Here is a 23,917-nt window from a genome sequence, read left to right as displayed (position 1 = left end):
TTCAGCCTTTTTCATGCCAAGGTACCCTAAATTGATATACATTGGCCGCGGACCCTCATCTGAAAATGTTTTGTGCCAGGGACCCCCCAGAATCAAAGATTTTAGTTAAAAATGTTCGCTTTATATTATATATATATTCAAAGATATGCAGATATACTGTACAAGCCCATAGTGCGGCACTCACGTAGTGCGAACCGTAGACACAACAGATCTAACAACCTCACAGTGGACGCACTGTGAGCTTGTAGATCGGCTGTTGTCAAATAGCCCATAACTGTGATTTCTGATCTCATATATATAGCTTATACAGTGGTGTAAAGTAACTAAGTACATTTACTCAAGTACTGTACTTAAGTACAATTTTGAGATATTTGTACTTTACTCGAGTGTTTCCAATTTCCAATACTTCTACTTCTACTCCACTACATCTCGGAGGCAAATATTGTACTTTTACTCCACTACAATTATTTGAAAACTAATACTAGTTACTTTGCAGATATAAATTATTACATTATAAACCTAGGCTATTTGAAAATAGCCGATCTACAAGCTCACAACGCGTCGCATCGCGACGCGTTGTGAGCTTGTAGATCTGCTATTTTCAAACATTTTTGTACTTTTACTTTTGGTACTTTAAGTACATTTTGATACAAATACTTTTGTACTTTTACTCAAGTACATTTTTAATTACGGACTTTTACTTGTAACAGAGTACTTCTACATTGCAGTATTGATACTTTTACTTAAGTAAAACATTTGAGTACTTTTTCCACCACTGAGCTTATAATGCTTTCTTTATTATCGCCTCAAACATCGCAGAGCAGCAAATGAAGTGGGGAAAAGCCCCCACAAAGCCCCCCACAAAGGGGGCACCCTGGTGGCTCACCTGGTAAGAGTGCATGACACACAGATAAGGCTATTATCCTTCATGCAGCTGACCAGAGTTCACGTCCGACCCACAGCTCTTTGCTGCATGTCAGTGGTGGAAAAGGTACCCAGATATTTTACTTAAAGGAATAGTTCACCCCAAAAATAGCCTCGGAAACCCAGGCTTTTTTTTTTGTTACAAAAGAAAAAAAGCCTGGGGGAGCGATGCAAGAACGATGGTCTTGGACCTTGTTATCTCCTAACCAATCAGAGTGCAGAGGGGCGTCGCTCTAAATTTGGTGACGTCAGCGTGCTCCGTGCACAGGCCGAGGGGGGAGGGGAGGGGAGGCGGGGACATAGATTGGTGAAGCAATAGGAAGCCACGCACAAATCCAGGCGGCTGTGTTTGGGTCCGCCCTTCAAGACCATGGATTGAGCTCGTAGCCTCAGGCTACCCCAAAAATGACTTATTTTCTATCAATTACACACCCCATGAAGCCTTGAATTCATGGAGATTTATTTTGTTTTTGTCGCATTCCTGAGCCAATAATTTAATGACCGGGTCATCAAGTAGACACAAAGAGTCTACTTTGTGTCTCCTACTGGGGACATTAGCCGGTAGGAGACGGTAATCAAATTATTGGCTTGGGAATGCGACAAAAACAAAAAACATTCCATGGCAAAGGCATTGGTGTCAACATATTGACACGTGCAACGTGGAGCTTGACCAATGTTAGCTTGGCTAGGAGGGAGGTGAACACACAGCGGGACGAAGCGAAAACATACTCTCCGCCTCCGGCGGAGACAATAAGTCATTTTTTGGGTGAACTACTCCTTTAAGTAAAAGTAGCAATACCACAATATATAAATATACTCTGTTACAAGTAAAAGGCCTGTGTTCAAAATGTTACTTGAGTAAAAGTACAAAAGTATTGGCATCAAAATATATTTAAAGTACCAAAAGTAAAAGTACTAAAATGTTTGAAAATAGCAGATCTACAAGTGTTGTAGATTGGCTCTTTTCAAATAGCCTATGTATAAAATAGGCCTAAAGTGGTTAAAGTATGTTTTACAATATAATAATTAATATCTGCAAAGTAACTACTAAGTAAAGTTTTCAAATAATTGCAGTGGAGTAAAAAGTACAATATTTGCCTCTGAGATGTAGTGGAGTAGAAGTAAAAGTATTGAAATTCGAAAATACTCCAGTAAAGTAAAGAAATACCTCAAAATTGTACTCAAGCACAGTACTTGAGTAAATGTACTTAATTACTTTACACCATTGCTGCATGTTATCCCCCGTATCTCTCCCACGTTTCCTCTCTCTGTCACAAAAAAAATCACACCAACACACAAAGGTCTCCACCTTTGCATCTTCCTTCCCACTCCCACTTATCCTTTTCAAAAACCATCTGTTAACTGAGGTCCTCTTCCAAAACTGCCCGTGCCTTTCCCCCAAAGGATTTCTATTGTTTCTGCATTAATTCCTGATGGAGATCACCTGGTTGTACTCGTAACTATCTATTCTAACAGATCTCCTTTGCAGCCACGTCTGCCCTAGCCTACCCCAGCCCCCGTCTGATATCTGGCCTAGAGGGGCGGATTCAAAACCTCCGGTGAAAACAACCGTGGGCTCCCATTGGTTCACCAATCTGTGCGCCCGCCTCTCCCCCCCAATGTGCATCATTGAGAGCCCTGACGTCACAACATTCGGAGCGACGCCCACTGCACTCTGGTTGGTTGGGGGAAATGAAAGGTTGACTCGCACTTCCTATGCAAGAAATTTCAACAGCTTGGTCCAGGCTTTCTTTTTGAGCAAAACCCAAAGGAAAATAAAAGCCTGGAGATCGAGGCTACGTCTGCCCTGGCGCAGTTCAGTTGGTTGTAGATTTCGCTCGTATGACGCTGCCTACAATAGTTCCTCGTCTCGTCTCAGTTTCACCGAGTGATACACTTTCTTTTGGGTCTCTCTGGCAGGGAGCATTATGGTACTCATGCTACGGTTTTTCAGTTGCCGTTGGTGGTAGTCATCGTCGCCAGCTCCCACCGGCTGTCTCGCGGGAGTCCCGACCGCTCCAGACCGTACCGAATAACCGCTAGCTTGCTCAGCGTCTTCAGACTAGGACTTAAGTCCAAGATGAACAGCTCGTCGGGCGTGTTGTCTCCTCCAAAGAGGACGACGCGATCTCCCACCGTGCAACAGCACATCCTGTAGCACACCTTAGACATGAATGCGCACGGGCCTTCCCCCTTGGTCTCGATCATCTTCCAGGAGAAGGTCTCAGGATTGAATTTCCACAGATCGTCGAACGTCTGCTCCGAGTTGTCGCCGCCGAATACGTACAGCTCCCCGTTGTAGGCGAAGGCCGAGTGACCCCAACGGCGTTCCAGGAGCTGTGCAGGAGGCGTGCTCAGCCAGCGGTTTGTCTCAGTGTCAAACACTTTGATGTTGTTGTTGTTGATCTGGTTGAAGTTGAAGCTGAAGCCCCCAAACACAAACATATTCTTCCCTATAATGTTGGCGGTGTGATGATATAAAACGGGTGCCAGAGTGCCTCGGGTGTTGACTAAAGACCAGACCATCGTGGTGGCGTCCAACTTGGAGATGTCGTTAGTGCATCTAGCCTCCATATTGAATCCTCCAAAGACGTACATGACGTTCCCTAAGACGCAGGCCGAGTGGCCGAACCTCCCCTCCGGAAGTGTCCCGGAGATCCTGGGCTTGAACCATCTGTGGGCGTCGATGTCGAACGCATAAAGCACGTTGCCGAGCTCGTCGCACCAATTGATTCCCCCCCAGACGTAGACGATGTCCTCTATCAGCGCAGCTGTGTGGTCCCAACGCATGGAGGGAACCTCGGCGGGGGTTGTCGGTGGGGGCAGCTTCGTCCATCTTAAAGACACTGTGTTGAAGACATGCACATCAATGGGATTCATGTTGTTATAGATGACCGAGGAGCATTTCCCTCCAAACGAATACACCTTTTGTTCCACTGCCACAGCAGCGGCAGTGGTTTTCTCCGGCCCCCCAGTCAGGTGCACCATCCAGTGCAACATTTCACACACCTGCTCCAATGTGGATAAAAGTGGACCGGTCTAAATTCTAATTTACTGAAATCCCTCTCTCTATTTGTTATCACTATTGTACACAGTATTGTTTTATATTTACGTTGATACAGTGGCAGAAGCGTCATGCGAAGCTTGACCAATCTGCTACGGTTTGGGCAGTGGTGTAGGTACTTTTACTTTACTTGAGTATTTCCAGTTTTCAATACTTTATAACTTCTACTCCACTACATCTCAGAGGTAAATATTGCACTTTTTACTCCACTCCAGCTATATTAGTTACAAGTTACTTTGCAGATTTGGTTTATTATTACAAAACATTAACTAATTAAGCCCTATTTTATACTTGGTCTATTTGAAAATAGCAGATCTACAAGCACACAGTGTGTTGCATCCATGACACGTGAGCTTATAGATCTTTAAGTATATTATGATGCCAATATTTTTGTAATTTTACTGCTATGTATAATAGGTTTAGAAACAAATCACTGAATTTCCTTTACAAGGTCTTCAAGGACAGGACAGTTATTCTTCCATTTGTTACGACCCTGAGGTCATGGGGTCATGTTATGTATGTATGTGGGATGTGCTGTAAACCTTCTTTAGAAATAGCAAGCACATCCCAACAAAAAAAATGTCCAGGTGCTGAACAGTGTTGATTTTGACAGCAAATTTTGATTTAGTTTTAGTCATAGTCTTTTGAATACAATTCCATTTAGTTTTAGTCATATTTTAGTCATCTGAAATGTTTTAGTTTTTGTCTAGTTTTAGTCGACTAAATATCATCAGATTATAGTCGACTAAATCCATAGTTGATTTAGTCGACTATAATGTATTGTGGCGGTGCCTTGATGGCGTCGTAATGGCTGATTTTACACTTGGTTGCATGCTGAAAATAGCCGATCTACAAGCTCACAACGCGACGCGTTGTGAGCTTGTAGATCTGCTATTTTCAGAGCGCCATACCCGAGCCCAACCAAACATAACATGACTTAGTTGTCTTTTAGTTCTGCTGGATCTCTTCTCCACTAGTCCCTCCCTAACGTTTTAGTATAGTCTTTATTTGTTGACGTAATTGTCAATACATTTAGTCTTAGTTTTAGTCCTCAAAGCTTAGTTTTATTTAGTTTTTATTTAGTTTCCGTCAGTGAAAAGGTCCCACGGTGACCATTCCGCGTGGGGCCCCACTGCTGCCTCGTTACGCCGCTGCCTGCCCTGTTTAGTGTGTAGTGGGTGAGCTCCCTGCTGTTGTCTGAGGGTGCTGCTTGTTTTGCTGATTGAGTGCATCACTTTTCCACAGGGACACGCCCCCCTCATCTAAACTGAGTGGCAAATTGAGCATCATGGAGCATTGGAAGCGCCTCTGAAATGTCTCTACGGTCCTGCGTACCACCCGTTTCTAAATGTCAAATAATGCAGGAGGCAACAGGACGTTGCGTTATTGAGCGCTTCCAAACTTAGAAAAATAATCATCGGCACAGAATGTATTGACAGAAAGTAGCGCATAACATGTCTACAGTGGATTTTTATGAAACAAAAACTTAGATAGAAAGAGGATAATTCAAGCTTTCCGTACAGCTGCAATGTTGGTGAGTTTAACGCCGTTTAATACAATCAGATAGGACTTTTCTGTTTGAATGTATGGGGCTGTCAAGGCCAGAAAGTAGTTTTTTTTTTGCCACTCAGTAGCCGTTCCCGCATAACTTCCGGGTACATTGATGTCACGCGCATAGCCTCTATAGAGACTGAAGATAGCGCCGGGGAGATGATTGGTTGCAGCCTACAGAGAAGGGTATAAGAGGCCTGTGGTGAACAGCTCCTGCTTTTTCCTCTCCTATCTAGACTGCCAGCTACCACACTATTTAATGTTTACTCATTGTATCGTGCAAAGATATTGAACTAACTACAGCCAGGGTTTGGTAGGGGTGGGTAGCAATTCTTTTGGGCCCACTTTGTTCTCCTGTTTTGTTGGTTAGGAGTTTAGGTTAATTAATTGTTGTCTTTTGTTTATATTACTTTGGCTGGATAAGTTTAACCTGACTCCGCCAGATGGGGGCGGTATGACGCAGGCTTCTTCCTTCTGGCGGGGTAAGGTTAGGATAAGTTAGGGGTGGTGTCTGTTTAGTTTATTTAGTTTATACATTTTTTAAATTAAATTATTTTAATAATTGGCTGTCACCCACTCTAAAGCTTGTCATAGATATATATACATAAAACCCATTCTATACGGCTGACTTTCTGGTTGGCTCTATGCACAGCAGCCATATTGGAAAGAAATTGGGCCTCTTCTTACTTCCTTCACAGGCGTTACCAATGATACTAATGAAGGCTCTGTTCCATTCTGGTCAAACAGAGTCAGGGTGCTGGTATTGTGCATGTGGCCGGGGCTCACTGGAAACACTTGCGGGGTGTGTAACTCTGAGTGTGTAAAAATGGAAATTTGTACACACTCAGAGTTATGAGGGTCCTAGAAATTAAAAGGTTTGAGAACCACTGTGCTACATGAAATGGAACAGGGCCTTCAGTAGTATCATTGGTAACACCTGTGAAGAGGCCCAATTTCCGTCCAATAATATCTACACTTTCCTGTTGTGCCTCGGTTCCTCTACCCCATTAAAACCGGGAAAGCGTCTTTGTCATTTTGTATTTGAGCTTTGGCTATTGAAAATAGAAAATATGCAAGCTCACTGCGCGCTTGTACATCTGCTAAATTTGAACATTTTTGAAAAATCTTGAATTTTGAATGTACGTATATTCTGTTTACTAAAGTGCTGGAGAGACCCCTGTGACCGAACAAACTCGCTGTAGCAATGATTACTATAAGAATATAGTACTTTAACCTTTTTAACCAAAAATAACAAAAGATATCACTTACCCTACCTTTTAAGTGATTACAATATAATGCAATACTTCTAAATACGTTTAAATGTTATCTTACTCACTTTGTCGATTATCTCCGACTGACTCTGAACCAAAGCAAATGGTTTTAAACACACAAATGTGCATGCATGCATGTGCACAGTCTACACACAAACACACCATGCAGAATAACCCTGCACAATAGACTATCTTGACCACAGAAACTTGGTGTTGTTGACGTGACAAAGAGAGTTATACGTATATGGCTTTCAGGCGGTTGAATTCTGTGAAATCCTGGGCGGGTAATGGTGAATGAAACCTCTCCGCCCCCTCCCCCCCAACCACTGCTGTGTGGATGTACCCTCATACAATTGGCCGATAAAGTCATTCTGACGGATTAGACTAGAGAGTAAATTAGACTAGAGAGTAAATAAAAAAAATAGATCACTTTAGTTGTGTTCATAATGGTGGTGACACTGTGATATTGTAGATAATAATAATAATAATAATAACTAGTAATGTATGATGTTGATTTATGTCACAAATAATGACTGAACATCATAGGTACTTTTTTTTCTATCAATGCAGGAAACGGAGTGCAACTCCCCCCTTCCTGTCTGTATGTTCCCTGCATCAAAAGAGCGGTGCTTTTCAGTGGTGTAAAGTAACTATAAGTACATTTACTCAAGTACTGTACTTAAGTACAAATTTGAAGTACTTTAACTTTACTGGAGTAGTACCAATTGTCAGTACTTTTACTTCTACTCCACTACATCTCAGAGGCAAATATTGTACTTTTACTCCACTGCAATTATTTGAAAACTTTAGTTACTAGTTACTTTGTAGATTTTGATTATTATTACAAAACATACATTAACCACTTCAGCCCTATATACATTTCGGCCATCTGAAAATAGCCGCTGCTATATATCTGCTATTTTCAAAGCATTTTCATACATTTGGAAACATTCTGCAAAATGAGTTTTACTTTCAGTAGCCTACTTAAGTACATTTTAATGCTAATACTTTTGCACTTTTACTCAAGTGCATTTTGAATACCGGACTTTTACTTGTAACAGAGTATTTCTACATTGCAGTATTGATACTTTTACTTAAGTACAAAATGTGAGTAGGCTACTTTTTCCACCACTGCTGTTTGATTGTTAAATATACAAGCTTGTAAAAATGAACGGACCGTTGTATTATAATAGTAAGCATACAGATTGTCACTTAAGTATTCATCAGTTCAAATTCCATACAGTGTGCTTAGCGTATAAAATAGGGCTGATAAAAAAACAAACAAATGTAAATGAATTGTATGTACAGAGTTGTAGATTGTGACCTGGGGGTTTGTCTGTCAGAAAGTCCAGGTTCAGGGGCACCCGCTGGCCTAGCTGTCCAGGCGCATACCACATATAGGCTCTTGTATTAATGTGATGATGATGATGGCAGTGTTGATTTCGTCGACTAAAACTATGACGAAAAATGTTCGTCGACTACCTTTTTTCACTGACGAAAACTAAATAAAAACTAAGCTATGATGACTAAAACTAAGACTAAATATATTGACAATTACGTCAACAAATAAAAACTAGACTAAAATGTTATTGAGGGACTAGTGGAGAAGAGATCTAGTAGAACTAAAAATTAAATTTTTGGTTGCACTCGGGTGTTAGGCTCTAAAAATAGCCGATCTACAAGCTCACAACGCGTCGCGCTGCTACACGTTGTGAGCTTGTAGATCGGCTATTTTCAACATGCAACCAAGTGTAAAAGCAGCCATTACGGTCCGCCAAAATACATTTTAGTCGACTAAATCAACTGTAGATTTAGGCGACTATAATCTTATGATATTTAGTCGACTAAAACTAGACTATTAACAAGACTATGACTAAAACTATGACTATGGCTAAAACTAAATCAAAATTTGCTGTCAAAATCAAAACTGGATGATGGACAGTTGGTACTTCCGGACAATACAATGTTTCAGTTTTTCCTCATTTTCCTCATACTAAATAATCACCAACTCCACAAAGCAGAACTCCAAGCAGCTATTGCAAGTCTCTGTATAGGAGACAAGAACGAAGAAAAAAAATCTCCATGAATGCAAGGCTTCATGGGGTGCGTAATGAATAAAAATAAGTCATTTTTTGTGTGAACTAAATACTCTTCACAGATCCTTCTCACAGATCCAGTTGTTTTTCTCTGATGAACAGCCCTTATCAGCCCATTTTCTATCACTGTGCTGGTATGCACAGTCCCAGTGAACGTAGCCACCAGGCTTTCCGCTGCCCCAGTACCTGCAGAGTAAACAACATCATGCATTTAACCACATCCACTCAGTCAGTCACATACAGTGACTTTGATAGAATCAGTGGTGGAAAAAGTACTAAATGTACTTAAAGTACCAAAAGTCAAACTACTAAAATGTAAAGTAAAAATACCTCAAAATTGTACTTAAAGGGCTATTTCACTTTCAAAAAAACTTTGGGTCATTTTATCGTCTACTCAGGCTTTTGTGAGCCCCCCAGACCGTTTTTAAGTTACTTGATTTAGTATTTAGATATTTGATAATCATTTTATCAGACACGCCCCCTTCCTATACAAACCCATTATAACTTCAAACTCCATTTTTAACCTGTTAGATTTATCAAAAACACCCGTCCTCGGTTCTGCTGACTCACCCTGCCCTCCTAATACTTGAGGGGGCCGTGTTTTTTCGATTACTTTTTTCATTTTTTTTTATTGTATTGTTTTTCATTTACCCCAAAAAATATAAAAAATAAATGAAAAAAGTAATCGAAAAAACACGGCCCCCTCGCGTATTAGGAGGGCAGGTTTGAGTCACCAGAACCAAGGACGGGGTTTTTTGGTGAATCTAACATGTTAAAAATGGAGTTTGAAGTTATAATGGGTTTGTATAGGAATGAATATCAAATATCTAAATACTGAATCAAGCAACTTAAAAACGGTCTGGGGGGCTCACAAAAGCCTGAGTAGACGATAAAATGACCAAAAGTTTTTTTGAAAGTCAAATATCCCTTTAAGTACAGTACTTAAAGGACGACTTCCCCCATTTTCATATAATAGATCCTCACTAACGCTCCAGATAAAATTGTATCATTTTTTTCTACTGTCTCATAGGAGGGCTGTGGACACTTCAGGAACCCGTCTACCAGTGACATCATCGTTAGGAAGGTTTTTTTCTTCTTCAAGATTTCGATTATTTCGATTTTTATTAACGCGAGAACAATAGCTTCCATAGCATGCTGCTAACTTTCCAGGAATAGAAAGCCTGAAGTTTCTATTAGCTTGGATTCCCCATCGATGCTGGTAGACTGGTTTCTGAACTGTCGTGAGGACCAATTATATGAAGACAGGTTGAAAATGGGTGAAGTCGTCCTTTAAGTAAATGGACGTCTAAAGTGTCTCACCCTGTGGTCAGTGCTGTTCCATCCACCCACGTCCATGCGGTCCCCTCTCTCTTCTGCAGTCCAATCCATAAGTCACCCTCACCACTCCATCCACTGATGAAGTCCTGATCATTTGTACATGATTGAACCATAATTAATTTTATAATAATACATTTAGATCTTCGCTATAATGATTTACTTTATTTGTTTATTTTGACGGGACACAGCATGTTAATGAACGATACAATCAATGTCATGTAAATACACAGGATTTAGCAAAGATGCTAATTTACAATCCGCAAGCCCCACAAAAAACATAAAAACAAGCAGACAATTATAGAGTACATTACGTTACATTATACAGGGAAAACAAAGCATCACAAGCATCATAATCACCAGTGGTGGAAGTACATTTACTTAAGTACTGTACTTAAGTAAAACTTTTTAGGTATTTGTACTTTACTTGAGTATTTCCAATTTCCAATACTTTTACTTCTACTCCACTACATCTCGGATCCAAATATTGTACTTTTACTCCACTACATTTACCTAAAAACTAGCTACTTAGATTTTGATTATTATTACAAGACCTACATTAACCACTCCAGCCCTATATACATTTCAGCCATTTGAAAATAGCCGATCTACAAGCCCACAATACGTTGCGATGCAACGCATTGTGAGCTTGTAGATCTGCTATTTTCAAAAGATTGTAATGCATTTGAAAACTTGAAATGGAACATTCTGCATAATGAGTACTTTTACTTTTGGTACTTTAAGTATATTTTTATTCCAATTTTTTTCCCCCAAAAGTTAATTTTGAATTCCGGACTTTTATTTGTAACATAGTATTTCTACATTGCAGTATTGATAATTTTAATTAAGTAAAATATCTGAGTACTTTTTCCACCACTGTGCGCGCACACACACACACACACACACACACACACACACACACACACACACACACACACACACACACACACACACACACACACACACACACACGAGCAGACAGATAAGCCTGCTACACCAACCTGTTCTTCTTTGCTGTTGATGATCACCAGGTGTGCTCCTGTCTTCACACATTCTCCTTTACTCTCCTCCCAGGTCTTCTGTTCAGTAGATTTGTGATAACAGCTGCATCCAGACTGCTTCCAACCACTGGGACACGACTTGACTGAACAGTAGACAGGAGTTTTAGAGATGGATTTTCTATCATACTGACAGATAATCAACACATAGAGCAGGGGTCTTCAACGTTTTCAGGCCAAGGACCCCCTAGCTGAGAGAGAGATGAAGCAGGGACCCCCCTACTCTATATTGTATAAAATTGTGTTTCAGATTAAAGTTAGTTTTTTTTTACTTAGTCTTCAATTTTTTACCTCTACACCTATAGCCTCTTTGCCAAAATTGAGAGCTTGTAGATCTGCTATTTTCGGCTAATGTTCCCCTCAGAAAAGGAATTCTAGGGTTCAAGTGGTTAATGTAAAAAAACTAAATCCCTGTATGTAATGTAAAAAAGATTTGGCGGACCCCCTATAGTAGCTCTGAGGACCCCCAAGGGGTCCCGGACCCCCTGTTGAAGATCCCTGACATAGAGTATTTATAAGAATAATATTACTCAGGGTCTGTTTATACATTCACCTGCTCTCTCTCTCTTGCACTGGCTCAATTCACGTTCCAGCTGGGTTATCTTCAGCGTCAGGTTGTCGCCATGTATGGTCTGGCACAGCACGGTCAGGTTGTCATATCTGGACAGGAACAGCTCTCTCTCCAGGGTCAGGTTGTTAATGGCTGACTTATCTGCAAAAGGGCACAGCAAGGTGTCGATAAACACAGCTGTTGCCAGTGCTCATGATGAGGTCCAAGCATCTGTGTGGAAAAGGAGCTTCAAGAAGGAGAAAGTGTTCCTGATCGGGTGTGTTTTTTTTATGTGAATATGATAAAGTTACTAGGGTACTGTTTCCCAAACAGTGGGTTGGGACCCATTTTTGGGTCGCGGACCAATTTTTATGGGTAGGGATTTTTACATCCCCTTTTTTTCGTACATTCCTACATAAAAAAAAAAAACAGCTATTATTTCAAAAGATTTAAAAAGTTTTACACAAAAGAAATCACAACTTTTCATCCATTAAAAATCAATTCCAAAAGTGTTTCATAAATCAAAACAAATAAATCTTTTTATATTTTATAATATTTTTTTTCTTTTGGGTCTTGAGCTAAAACGTTTGGGAAACCACAGTACTAGGGAACACACCCTATAGTTAACTAAGTATGGTATAGGGTTCTTGTGTGAGAAACAAGTGTCATTGTGTTGGTGTAAGTCAGTGGTTTTCAACCCTTTTTGCGTCAAGGACCCCCAAATTGACACATAGTAGCCCACAGACCCCCCTTTGAAAAGATATGCCAGGGACTCAACCATTTTGATTTCATGGGGGTCTTAATCTACACTGTAATCATCATCATTAGTGTTCATTTAACTCTGAGAGTGTACAAATGGAACCAAATGGACCCGTTAGGGTCCATTTGCTTCCATTTGTACACTCTCAGAGTTACAGACACATAAGGGTCAATTTGGTTTCTAACTATTAATTTGGCTGGGGACCCCCTGGAACCCCCTCAAGGACCACTGGTGGTCCCCGGACCACTGGTTGAGAACCACTGGTGTAAGTGCATAGATTTGACCTTTGACCCATCTGATACTCACAGTCCATGGCCATGTCTACGGTTCTGGTCACGAATAGAACAGACAGCAGTGTGAGAATCACTGCACACGTTCTGACGATGTTTATCTGGACGACGAGCTGCTTCTGGATGACGAGCTCTCTCTGGAGGTCGAGTTCTCTCTGAAGAACTGGAGGACATTAGTACAATAGAGTTCAACTTTAATATGATCAGCTTAAAGAGATAGTTCACCCTCAAAACATTTTTTCTATCGATTAGTCACCCCACGGACACTTGAATTCATGGATATTTTCTTTGTTTTTGTCGCATTCCTAAGACAATAATTTGATGACCGGCAGTGGTTCCGGTAGGAGACACAAAGAGTCTGCTTTGTGTCTCCTACCGGAACCGCTGCCTACCGGTCCGCTGGTCATCAAATGATTGGCTTAGGAATGCGACAAAAACAACAAAAATCCATGAATTCAAGACTCCATGGGGTGACTAATCGAGAAAAATAGAAAAAAAGTAATCGTTTGGGTGAACTATCCCTTTAAATGCTTTAATTCAAAGAGCAGAGTGAATAGTATATAGTTAAAGCGGCACTATGTAACTTTTTTTATTCATGCATAAGATGTCATTTTGTTCAATCTGTATGGTAGAGTATCGTCACCTTGCTAAACTAATGGCCTAAGTCATTTTTTGAGAAAAATGTTATTTTTGCCTAAGTCTTCATGACACTGCATGGCCACCAGTGTTGCCAGATTCTGTGAGAGAAACAAGCAACCAGGTCTAGGAAAACCAGCCCAAAAGAAGCGACTATGGGCCACACGAGCACTTTAACATATACATCAGCTATTTGAAAATAGCAGATCTACAAGCTCACAACGCGTTGCGATGCGACGCGTTGATGCGACGCGTTGTGAGCTTGTAGATCTGCTATTTTCAAATCAAATCTTGCGGGGAAATTATAATAAGCAGATCTGGCAACCCTGATGGCCACCTAGTAAAATCGCCTATATCCTAATTGAAAAGGATCATGCTGTTCCCTCCCCTTTCAGTATAATGGCCTAACTCCCTAGCGTGACTTAGGCCAAAATAGAAAATTTTCTGGCCTAAATCGCATGGTTTTGTGACTTAGGCCAAAAGAAAAAATCAGATTTATCAGAAACCTATTTAAAATCTCTTATGTTACATAACTGACAGACAGTGTTATTTTTATTTTAATAGACATAATTTGCTATAAACGTTTTGGGTGAAATGATTAAGAAATATCATCATAGTTTTGTTTTGGATCAGTTTTTTATTTTTCCTGAAAAACTTTTACAAAATGACTTGGGCCATTAGTTTAGCAAGGTGAAGGTATGTTAATACAATATAACTTATTTGGAAGGTAGTATTTAGTTTCCCTGCTCTTCTATTAACCCTTTAAGACCTGAAGCCGATTCTACATGTCTCCTAATTCCCAACAGTATTCTGAAAAACGTATGTTTCTATATCAGTGGTGCTCAAACCTTTTCATGTCAAGGACCCCCAAAATGATATTTATTTGGTTGCGGACCCCTATCTCAAAATATGTTGTTCCAGGGACCCCCCAGAAGCAAAGATTTGAGTTAAAATGTTCGCTTTAAAAGAATATAAATATATTAATTTGCACACATTTTCTCGATTTTTTAAAAATAGCAGATCTACAAGTTCATAGCGTTGGGGGTAACGGCGGTAAAACTACCGCCGTTACTGTAACGGAATACTTTTTTGGGTAACGGAGTAACCTAACGCGTTAGATTAGCAATTGGAGTACTTCGTTACTAGTTACGTTTTCAAATAAGTAATCCGTTAGTTTTTGAAAAGATGCCCCTCATTTTGTTGACACAGATATAAAAAAGAAAACCCTGAGTCATATTTCCTCCTCATTATTTTGTCAACACGGAATACACGTAGCGCTACTGAAAGGGGTGTGTGTGTGTATGTGGCTCTGCGCATGTGCAGAAAAGCCATGCGCAGCCCGGCTCTTTCAAGCGAAATGGCAGAGAACGAGAACTCAGCGTCAGCCTTAACTAACTGGAAGTTTAAACATTATTTTGATTTTGTCGAGGACAAGGATGATAAAAACTATACTGTCAGATGTAAGCTGTGTCCGGGTAACAAGTGCCTGTCTGCTTCGAAGGACTCTACATCCAATTTAAAGAAGCATCTTGCTAACAAACACCGCACCACAGCCTTAGTGGCTGGGACCGACGACGAGGATGTAAACAACAATGCCGGACCAGCTCCGAAACAGCAACGATTAGATTTAACTTCAAGTAAAACCGTCACTCAAAAGGAAATCAATGAGCTTGTAGCTGGTTACGTGGTGGAGGAGATGCTTCCTATTTCAACCGTAGAGTCTCCATCATTCCGTAAGATAATTAATAAAATTCCTATGACGCGCAACAAGGAGGGAACAGTGCCTGACAGGAAAACGTTTGCAAACTACCTCGACAAAGCTTACTGTGATATGGAGAAAGAACTGAAATCAACGTTTGAGGGCTTACAGTACGTTTCCACCACAGCTGACCTGTGGACAGCACACAATAAGAGTTTTATGGGGATGACAGCCCACTGGATCCATCCCTCTACTTTGCAGCGCAAGAAAGCTGCGATTGCTTGTAGGCGAGTGAAGGGAAGGCACACTTTTAACGTGATCGCCTCTGAAATTGAGCAGATTCACACATCCTATGGCCTTAGTGGGAAAGTGACAGCCTGCGTCACCGACAACGGTTCGAACTTTGTTAAAGCGTTCCGGGTTTACCAGGGACCGGGCCCGGGGGAAACTGCCACTGGCTCCAATTCTGGGTCTGACTCTGAAGCAGAGGAGGGCGCAAGCGAAGAGGTTACCTTTGCAGATCTACACACAGTGCTTGCTGACGAGGACGACGACAATGCCTTTGCTCTCCCTCCACACCATAGATGTGCCTCGCACACGCTCAATCTCATAGCCAATGACATAGAGAAGTGGCTGGTGTCAAACAGTGAAGCCAAAGCGGTGTACAGGAGCGCCACTGCCAAATGTTCTGGCCTGTGGACCAAAGCTAGCAGGTCAACTGTGGCATCAGAGAGCGTGGAGAACATTTGCAAGAGAAAGCTTCTGGTTCCTTCTAAAACAAGGTGGAACTCCTTCTATGATGCCCTGTGCAGAGTCATTGACAGTCCTATTGTGAACCTGAATAAACTTTGCACCGAACTAGGCATCAGATGCATTACAGAGAGAGAGTACCAGTTCCTAAAAGAGTACTGCATGATTGTGAAGCCCCTCACAGTGGCCTTGGATATTCTTCAAGGTGAAGACAACTGCTTTCACGGCACTATCCTGCCAACACTCGAGGCCCTGATGGCTAGAACCCTGAGGTTAAAGGATAACCTCTCCCGTGCTACATCTGGCCTGCCCGATGCCATAGTTGAGGTAAAAATTGTGTTCATGCTCATAGCACTTTATCCAAAATTGCCATATGTGCACTGTCTGTAGTGCACTGTCCTTGTTATGATTAAAATGATTATTATAATTCATAATGTCTATTATTATTAAAATATTATATTATTTTGTATTAAATAATAAAAAAAATGGAACACAAATAACGTGTTTTAATAACATTTTGTAATATATGTCTTGCAGGCCGTAAAGAGACGTTTCGCATCCACGTTGGACAGTAAGGAGGCCTTACTGGCTGCAGCGACCCTTCCTAAATTCAAGCTGCGTTGGATGAAGGACGAGGCGCAAAAGGACCGCACAAAGACGCTTCTCGCTGCCGAGTGTCGCGCTGTCTCTGTTGGGGAAGCACCGCAAGAACTACCGCCGCCTGCACCTGTCACCGGAGAAGAAGACGAGGGTGATGATTTCTTTGCTTTTGCAGAAGAAAGACATGCCGTCTCGTTGACGGCGGACAGTGAAATAGCGGACTATCTCAAGTCAGGTTTCGAATTGGATGTATTGAACAATTTCCCCAGGATCAAGAAGATCTTTCTTCGGCTCAATACCCCAACACCATCCAGTGCCCCCGTGGAGAGGCTTTTCAGCCTCGGGAGTCTCGTCCTCACCCCACATAGGAATAGGCTATCCGACTCACGTTTCGAAAAACTTCTCCTCCTGCGTTACAATCACCACTTTGGATTAAACGAGTAACTGTTGCTACGCATTGGTTTGGTGAGTCACTCTGTGTTAGCCTGTAGGCAACTTTGGCCATGTTTTGAGAAGCGTATACACTTTAATAGTTTGTAGTGTAACCAACTTTTTTGTGTTTAGAAAAAACTATGCACCTTGTCCTTTATACATTGTATGCTGCTGCCTGCTGTTCTGAATGTAGGCATGCTGTGAAGTTTGAAGACTCTGTTATAGATATCATAGCCTTATGTGGGCATGTTTGTTTCCTGTGCATCTTATTTATAGGCACTTTGAGAAGTCAGGCTACTTGTATTTTATTGTAAGCCTAAGCACTGATTCATTTGTTTGTTTTTTTGATTGATTGAATGTACTTTATTAACAGTTACAAATAGTACAGAGGTACGTACGCCCTGAGGGCTTGTTTCAAATCAAATGTGTTCCTGTACGTTTCGTTTAATGTGTGACTGTTACTTTTCATGTGGAAATGTCCTGATTGTCCACATTTTGAAGGCCATAGCCTATATTGTATAAGCCCGTGTTTTATTTTCATAGAGGCAGCTGTTAAAATATATACCTCTCTGAGTCAGCGTCAGCGCTGATTGCTGTCAGATTGTGCACAAGAGTGAATTGTCGGGAGACCTACCTCCGTTTCTGTAATGCTCTTTGAATTTAAATTGTTTTATTTTGCAGTTAAATTGAAATGTGCCTAATTTGTTGCATAGCCTATGTTGGAGCCTATATGTCCTCATTAAGCTGCATGCATATATTGAGCCCCGGTTTCTGTGCACTGATTTTCTGTCCGGTCCTACGTGTAGGCTGGCAGTTGTGGCGAATTATATTCGTTAATTGTTATTTGTTAATAAACTAAAAGAGCTGTAAAGGGGATATTGTCTATTGTTTATCATTCTTGTTTCTTTTAACCATAGAGTTGTTAATTAATATGGGCTGTAGATAAGGCCACGCAATGGCGGTGGGCAGCCAGTAATACAATGTAACAATAACAAACTTGCGCAACTTAAAATGCAATTAAAACATTTTAATTGTCAGTAACGGTAAAGTATTCTAACGACTAACGAGTTACTTTTGTCAGGGGGTAATCCAGTAACGTCACGGATTATTTTTTAATGGCAGTAACTTATAACTTAACGAGTTACTTTAAAAAGTAACGTTACCCAACACTATTAGCGCGGCACTCAGTGCCGCGCTATGAGCTTGTATATCTGCTATTTTTGAATAGCCAAAGTGTAAAAGAATGCTTTTTAGCTCAAAACAAAAAATGACACAGATGCGTTCCAGGTCCTGTGTCTAGGTGAGACACGACCTTCGACACGAGCCTGTTTCTGGTTTGACACAAATTTTGACGAAGGTCAAGATTCAATGATATCCCCTGAGCAAGCAGGCAGGCTCTACTAGCTCAATGGTAAACATTTCAGCACTTTCGCAGGAGATCCGGGTTCAAATCCGGGGTAGAAGAGGAAAGTTACACATGTGCAGCTTTAAGTGATTTGGTATATTGGACTCAGAATGCCTTCATCTTAATTTCTGCTGAAAAGTTCATATGCCTGATGTACAGTGGTGTAAAAAGTACTCAAATGTTTTACATAAGTAAAAGTATCAATACTGCAATGTAGAAGTACTCTGTTACGAGGAAAAGTCCGGAATTCAGAATTTACTTGAGTAAAAGTACAAAAGTATTGGCATCAAAATAGACTTAAAGTACAAAAAGTAGAAGTACTCGAATGTTTGAAAATAGCAGATCTACAAGCTCACAACGCGCCGCGATGCGACGCGTTGTGAGCTTGTAGATCGGCTATTTTCAAATAGCCTAAGTATAAAATAGGGCTAAAGTGGTTAATGTGTGTTTTATAATGTAATCATTTATATCTGCAAAGTAACTAGTAACTAAAGTTTTCAAATAATTGTAGTGGAGTGGAGTGAAAGTACAATATTTGCCTCTGAGATGTAGTGGAGTAGAAGTAAAAGTATTGGAAATTGGAAATACTCAAGTAAAGTACAAATACCTCAAAATTGTACTTAAGTACTTTACACCACTGCTGATGTACAATAATGCATCTGAGCATGTCTTCAACATGCAATGATGACTTTATCTAAAATGCCACACAACAAAAAATATATATATAACGCAAGACATATTGGGTGAAGTGAGAAGAGAGAGCAGTGGTGGAAAAAGTACAAATGTTTTACTTAGGTAAAAGTACCAATACTTCAATATAGAAATACTCTGTTACAAGTAAAAGTCCAGAATTCAAAATTTACTTGAGTAGAAGTACAAAAGTATTGGCATCAAAATATACTTAAAGTAAAAAGTACTAAAATATTTGAAAATAGCCATAAAATAGGGCTAAAGTTGTTAATGTATGTTTTATAATATCATAATTTATGTCTGTAAAAAGTAAAGTACAAATACCTAAAAAATTTACTTAAGTACAGTACTTAAGTAAATGTACTTAGTTACTTTCCACCACTGAGAGAGAGAGAAACACTATAAGTGTGTTACTGTGTACCTGGAACCCCCCGTGAGCCTGAGCCTTGGTCTCTGAGACGTTCTACTCCTTCATCGATGCGTTCCACTCTCTCCTCCTCTCTTTTCTCCTTCTGCCTCTCCTCCCTGTCTCCTCCACCATGCCTCACGCGCCTTGATGGGCCCGGCTTGTCAGAAGTATCTGCAGACATCTTAAGGAAGGACAGAACAGACCATTAGTAAAAGTACATGTTTAATATACATGCTAATATTATGCATTAAAGTGCAGTGGTGTAAAGTAACTAAGCACATTTACTCAAGTACTACTACTGTACTTAAGTACAATTTCGAGGTACTTTTACTTTACTGGAGTTGTCTATACTTTTACTGCTACTCCACTACATCTCAGAGGCAAATATTGTACTTTTACTCCACTACAATTATTTGAAAACCTTATTTACTAGTTACTTTGCAGACATAAATTATTATATTATAAAACATACATTAACCACTTTAGTCCTATTTTATACCTAGGCTATTTGAAAATAGCCGATCTACAAGCTCACAACGCGTCGCATCGCGACGCGTTGTGAGCTTGTAGATCTGCTATTTTCAAACGTTCAGTACTTTTACTTTTGGTACTTTATCATCATCTTGATACCAATACTTTTGTACTTTTACTCAAGTAAATTCTTAACACCAGACTTGTACTTCTACATTGCAGTATTGACGCTTTTACTTAAGTACACAATTTGAGTCATTTTTCCACCACTGGCATTAAGTGATTACAATAATGCACTTTTTTCAAAATATGTTAAATGTTATCTATCTTACTCACTTTGTCCGTTATCTATGTTGTCCTACATTGGGATTCCTTGTTGCAGAATTGACTCTGAACCAAAGCAAGTAGTTTTAGACACACTTGTCAGTGTGCATGCATACATGTGCACAGACTACACACAAACACACAACAGTGCAGAATAAGCAATAGACTCTTGACCACAGAACGTAGGTGGAAACTTGGTGTTGACGTAACAAACAGAGTTATGGCTTTCAGGCGGTCGAATTCTGTGAAATCCTGGGCGGGTAATCGTGAACGAAACCTCACCACCTCCCCCCAACCACTGCTGTAGATGTACCCTTGGCCAGTAAAGTGATTCTGACAGATTATAGTGAATAAAAAGTTCAATTTAGTTGTGTTCAAAATAGTGGTGACACTGTGGTATTGTAGATAATGATAATAATAATAATAGTAATTAGCAATGTATTATGTACATTTATGTCACAAATAAGGACTCTGAACATCATGGTACTTTGTGGTCAATGACACCGCATTCACCTTTTTTTCTTTCTCATGCAGGAAACAGAGCTACAGCTCCCCTCTTCCTGTCTGCTATTGTATTTTGTTTGATTGTTAAATATATTATTTAAATAATAAGTTTTGCTACATTAAGTGTCCGTTGTATTACAACACTAAGCATAAAGTATGTCACTTCAGTATTCATATACAATTCCATTCCGTGTGTTAAAGCGGCACTATGTAACTTTTGTTATTAATAAAATATTATGTCCAATCTGTATGGTATGGTAGAGTATTTTTTTTTTTTTTTTTTTTTTTTTTTTGGGGGGGGGCTTTTCTGCCTTTATTGATAGTGGAAAGTGGAGATGGACAGGAAACAGGGAGAGAAAGATGGGGAGAGACATGCAGTAAAGATCGTCGGTAACATTAGAGCCTATAGGTGCCCGGACCGCTAGGCCACAGTCCAGGCCATGGTAGGGCATGTTAATACAATATAACATATAAAATTGCGGTGGTTGTATTTCGTCTCCCTGCTCTTCTATTGAGACATTTAGATTGTGTCAAAGGTCATGTCCCACGAGACACAGGATCTGACATTTTTTTTTTACCTGATGTCAAGATTCAATTTATCCCCTGAGCAAGCAGGTAGGCTCTATTAGCTCTATCAGCACGTTACATAGTGCAGCTTTAAGTGTATGTTTTATTGTTGATATGAGTCATGACATACACTTGACATGACATGACATCGCATCGATATGCACAGAGAGTAGATCTCCTAGTCCAAGCTTTATATAATAAACACAGGATCTGCTGTTTTACTGAGTCATATAGGTCCTCTAACTTTGAGAGAACATGTTAAAGACTGAACCAAATTTCATGCGAACACATTCAACATCATTTAAAAGTAGGCTATTTGTGTACAGTACATGTACTTACAGTTCTGGTCATTCAAACATGTTAATAGACAAGAATTGTCACAATCGTGTCCCCCTTCCCTGTTATTTATGCCCTTTCCTATCCAGTTTGCCCTGTAGTGACTTTGCCCAGAGGTTCTGTTCACCTCCTCCCCTCTCTGTGTGGCCTTGATTGGGAGACTTGTTCCACCTGGGGTTCCCAGCGATGACTGATTGAGTTAATTGAGACTTTGGGCTGTTAGTTTCAGTTGCCTGTTGGTGTTTGTTATTTAGTTTCAGTCAGAGTGTGAGAACTTTAGTTGCTGTTTTATTTTCCCTGTGAGCTGTAGGCTACTTCTATCCTCACCTGTTTCTGAGCCTTATCGTGACAAGAACATTGCTTTGCGAACGTGATGAGTTCATTTGTTCATAAAAACTTAGAACACGATACATTCTTAAGGAATTGCAGAACCCACCAATTTCTTTAGTATCAAGCTGTTGTCTAGATGTCTGCAAGCACTGGCTTTTTTTTTTTTTACCACATATTTTTGTAACACCCATCCTCAATATTGGCTGATACTAAAGATTACACATGTATCCTGTGAAGTGGTTAAGATCACCCTCAGTTTCTGTGCCCCCTCAGGGCCTTGAATGACACCTACACACCTCATCCCATACGGTCACCTCAGTTCCAATGAATTCCTCCCCACACACATTTCTGTGTGTTGTCACTGCTGTTGTATCCTACTGACTCACCTGCCAGCGAGGAGCCCCCACCAGGAGGACGTAGGGCCTTTGTCCCACTCCTCCCGCCCAACACTCCCTGCTGACAGGTGCCACCCCAGCCCGTAGGAGTACGTGCAATGACCAATATCACCCTCCCCGCCGGGTTACCCTCCCCCAAACTTGACTCCCCCAATTGTTTTCGCATAGCCCGATGCACCACGGTGGATTCGAACCTCTGTGGTGGTGGACAGGGACTTAACCACTGCGCCACCCGAGCGCCTTCCTCTCAATGTTTTAGAGTGCTGTTCTGCAACGGAAAATAAAGCTACTGGTTGTGCAGTCACTGAGAGAGAAAAAAAAAATACAACGCACTCACACACACACACACACACACACACACACACACACACACACACACACACACACACACACACACACACACACACACACACACACACACACACACACGCACCAAACAGGATGTTCACGGGGTTTTAGCAGCAGAGCAAAGTTTCAGAACAAACGCTGTTGTTCATTGACCGCAGTGGCTTACAACACTGACTGCAGAGTGCAAAATGGAAAGTTTGTATACTTTATATATTATGACATCTGACTGAAAATGTTTGGCTTTTGTACACTTTTACAGTAAAGGCTTGCTGAATAAATATGCAGGAAAGGCAATACCTTGTTTCTGTATAATAAACTCTTTGTCCACTTTCACCCATTAAAACCGGGAAAGCATCAGGTGTCATTTTATATATATATATATATATATATATATATATATATATATATATATATATATATATATATATATATATAGCAACACAAGTTTTTCAGAAAACTCTTAGGACTTAAAAAAATAAAATCACATTTTTGAAACAGTTTATAACACTTGAAAGTGTTTTTTTTAATAATGTAGACATTTTTTTTGTGGGTCCTTGTGGCACAAAAAGTTTGAGAATGTACTGATTTAGAAGGCATTCGTAGAATCGGCCTCAGAACAAACGTTGTTGTTCATATTAAATAGTGATCACACATTGACCGCAGTGCACACGCACGGTGGCTTACGACACTGACTGCAGAATGTAAAATGGAAGGCTATTGTACACTTTTACTGTAAAGGCTTGCTGAACAAATATTACATTTTTATGTAAGTGATATTTTATTTTTGTTCTTAAAATAAGTGTTAAAAAGCTCTATATTCTGATAGTAATCATTGCTATGGAGTGTTCAGTAACAGGATCTCCCACCTCTTCAGCTCTTTAGTAAACAGAAAATATATTTTCAGTCTTATTTTATACATCGGAAATTTGAAAACAGCCAATTTACAAGCAAGTTATTGCGACCCATTGTGAGCTTGATGTGGATCTGCTATTTTCAGAAAGGTTGGTGCGAGGAAGCCCAACTTCCGTAATTATTTTAGCTATTGTGACATCAGCCAAGACAGTAATACAGTTTTTTAATGAGCACTGATGATGATGATGATGATGTTTTTCTAATATGTAT

At 40.3% G+C, this 23,917-nt stretch overlaps 3 protein-coding genes across 3 annotated transcripts in view; 1 reads left to right on the top strand and 2 right to left on the bottom strand.

Moving 5' to 3' along the window:
• The window catches only part of map3k2 (mitogen-activated protein kinase kinase kinase 2), a 63,916-nt gene extending 44,632 nt beyond the window's left edge, over positions 1 to 19,284 (top strand). Inside the window, exon 18 of the transcript XR_013932724.1 lies at positions 19,217 to 19,284. The gene's annotated coding sequence lies outside the window, so the exon portion shown is untranslated. The remainder of the gene's footprint in view (positions 1 to 19,216) is intronic.
• Positions 2,348 to 3,912, bottom strand: LOC308080481 (kelch domain-containing protein 3-like; the record flags this gene model as incomplete). Its single annotated transcript, XM_080422379.1, has 2 exons — positions 2,348 to 2,457; positions 2,988 to 3,912. 2 exons carry the CDS (start codon positions 3,910 to 3,912, stop codon positions 2,348 to 2,350), a joined length of 1,035 nt encoding a protein of 344 aa, XP_080278505.1.
• On the bottom strand, positions 8,631 to 20,448 carry LOC308080714 (CD209 antigen-like protein C). Its single transcript, XM_080422666.1, has 7 exons — positions 20,328 to 20,448; positions 19,533 to 19,701; positions 12,916 to 13,062; positions 11,853 to 12,011; positions 11,243 to 11,385; positions 10,227 to 10,330; positions 8,631 to 9,092 (listed from the first exon to the last, which is right to left on the bottom strand). Exons 2-7 carry the CDS (start codon positions 19,699 to 19,701, stop codon positions 8,963 to 8,965), a joined length of 852 nt encoding a protein of 283 aa, XP_080278792.1. The 5' UTR covers positions 20,328 to 20,448; the 3' UTR covers positions 8,631 to 8,962.
• Between the last annotated feature and the right edge of the window lie 3,469 nt (positions 20,449 to 23,917).

Source organism: Gymnoscopelus braueri (assembly GCF_963280865.1).
Source record: "Gymnoscopelus braueri genome assembly, chromosome: 24".
In the NCBI taxonomy this organism is placed as follows: Eukaryota; Metazoa; Chordata; class Actinopteri; order Myctophiformes; family Myctophidae; genus Gymnoscopelus; species Gymnoscopelus braueri.
Note: the sequence above shows the minus strand (reverse complement) of the source record. Positions and strands in the feature narration are given on the sequence as shown.

Bases quoted from the DNA above. Each gene is read 5' to 3' on its own strand.
- LOC308080714 (XM_080422666.1), bottom strand. From the start codon at position 19,701: ATGTCTGCAGATACTTCTGACAAGCCGGGCCCATCAAGGCGCGTGAGG. The intron at 12,012-12,915 runs GTGAGTATCAGA...GCCCTTTTGCAG, and splicing joins CGTAGACATGGCCATGGACT to ATAAGTCAGCCATTAACAAC. The intron at 10,331-11,242 runs GTTGGTGTAGCA...ACAAATGATCAG, and splicing joins TCAACAGCAAAGAAGAACAG to GACTTCATCAGTGGATGGAG.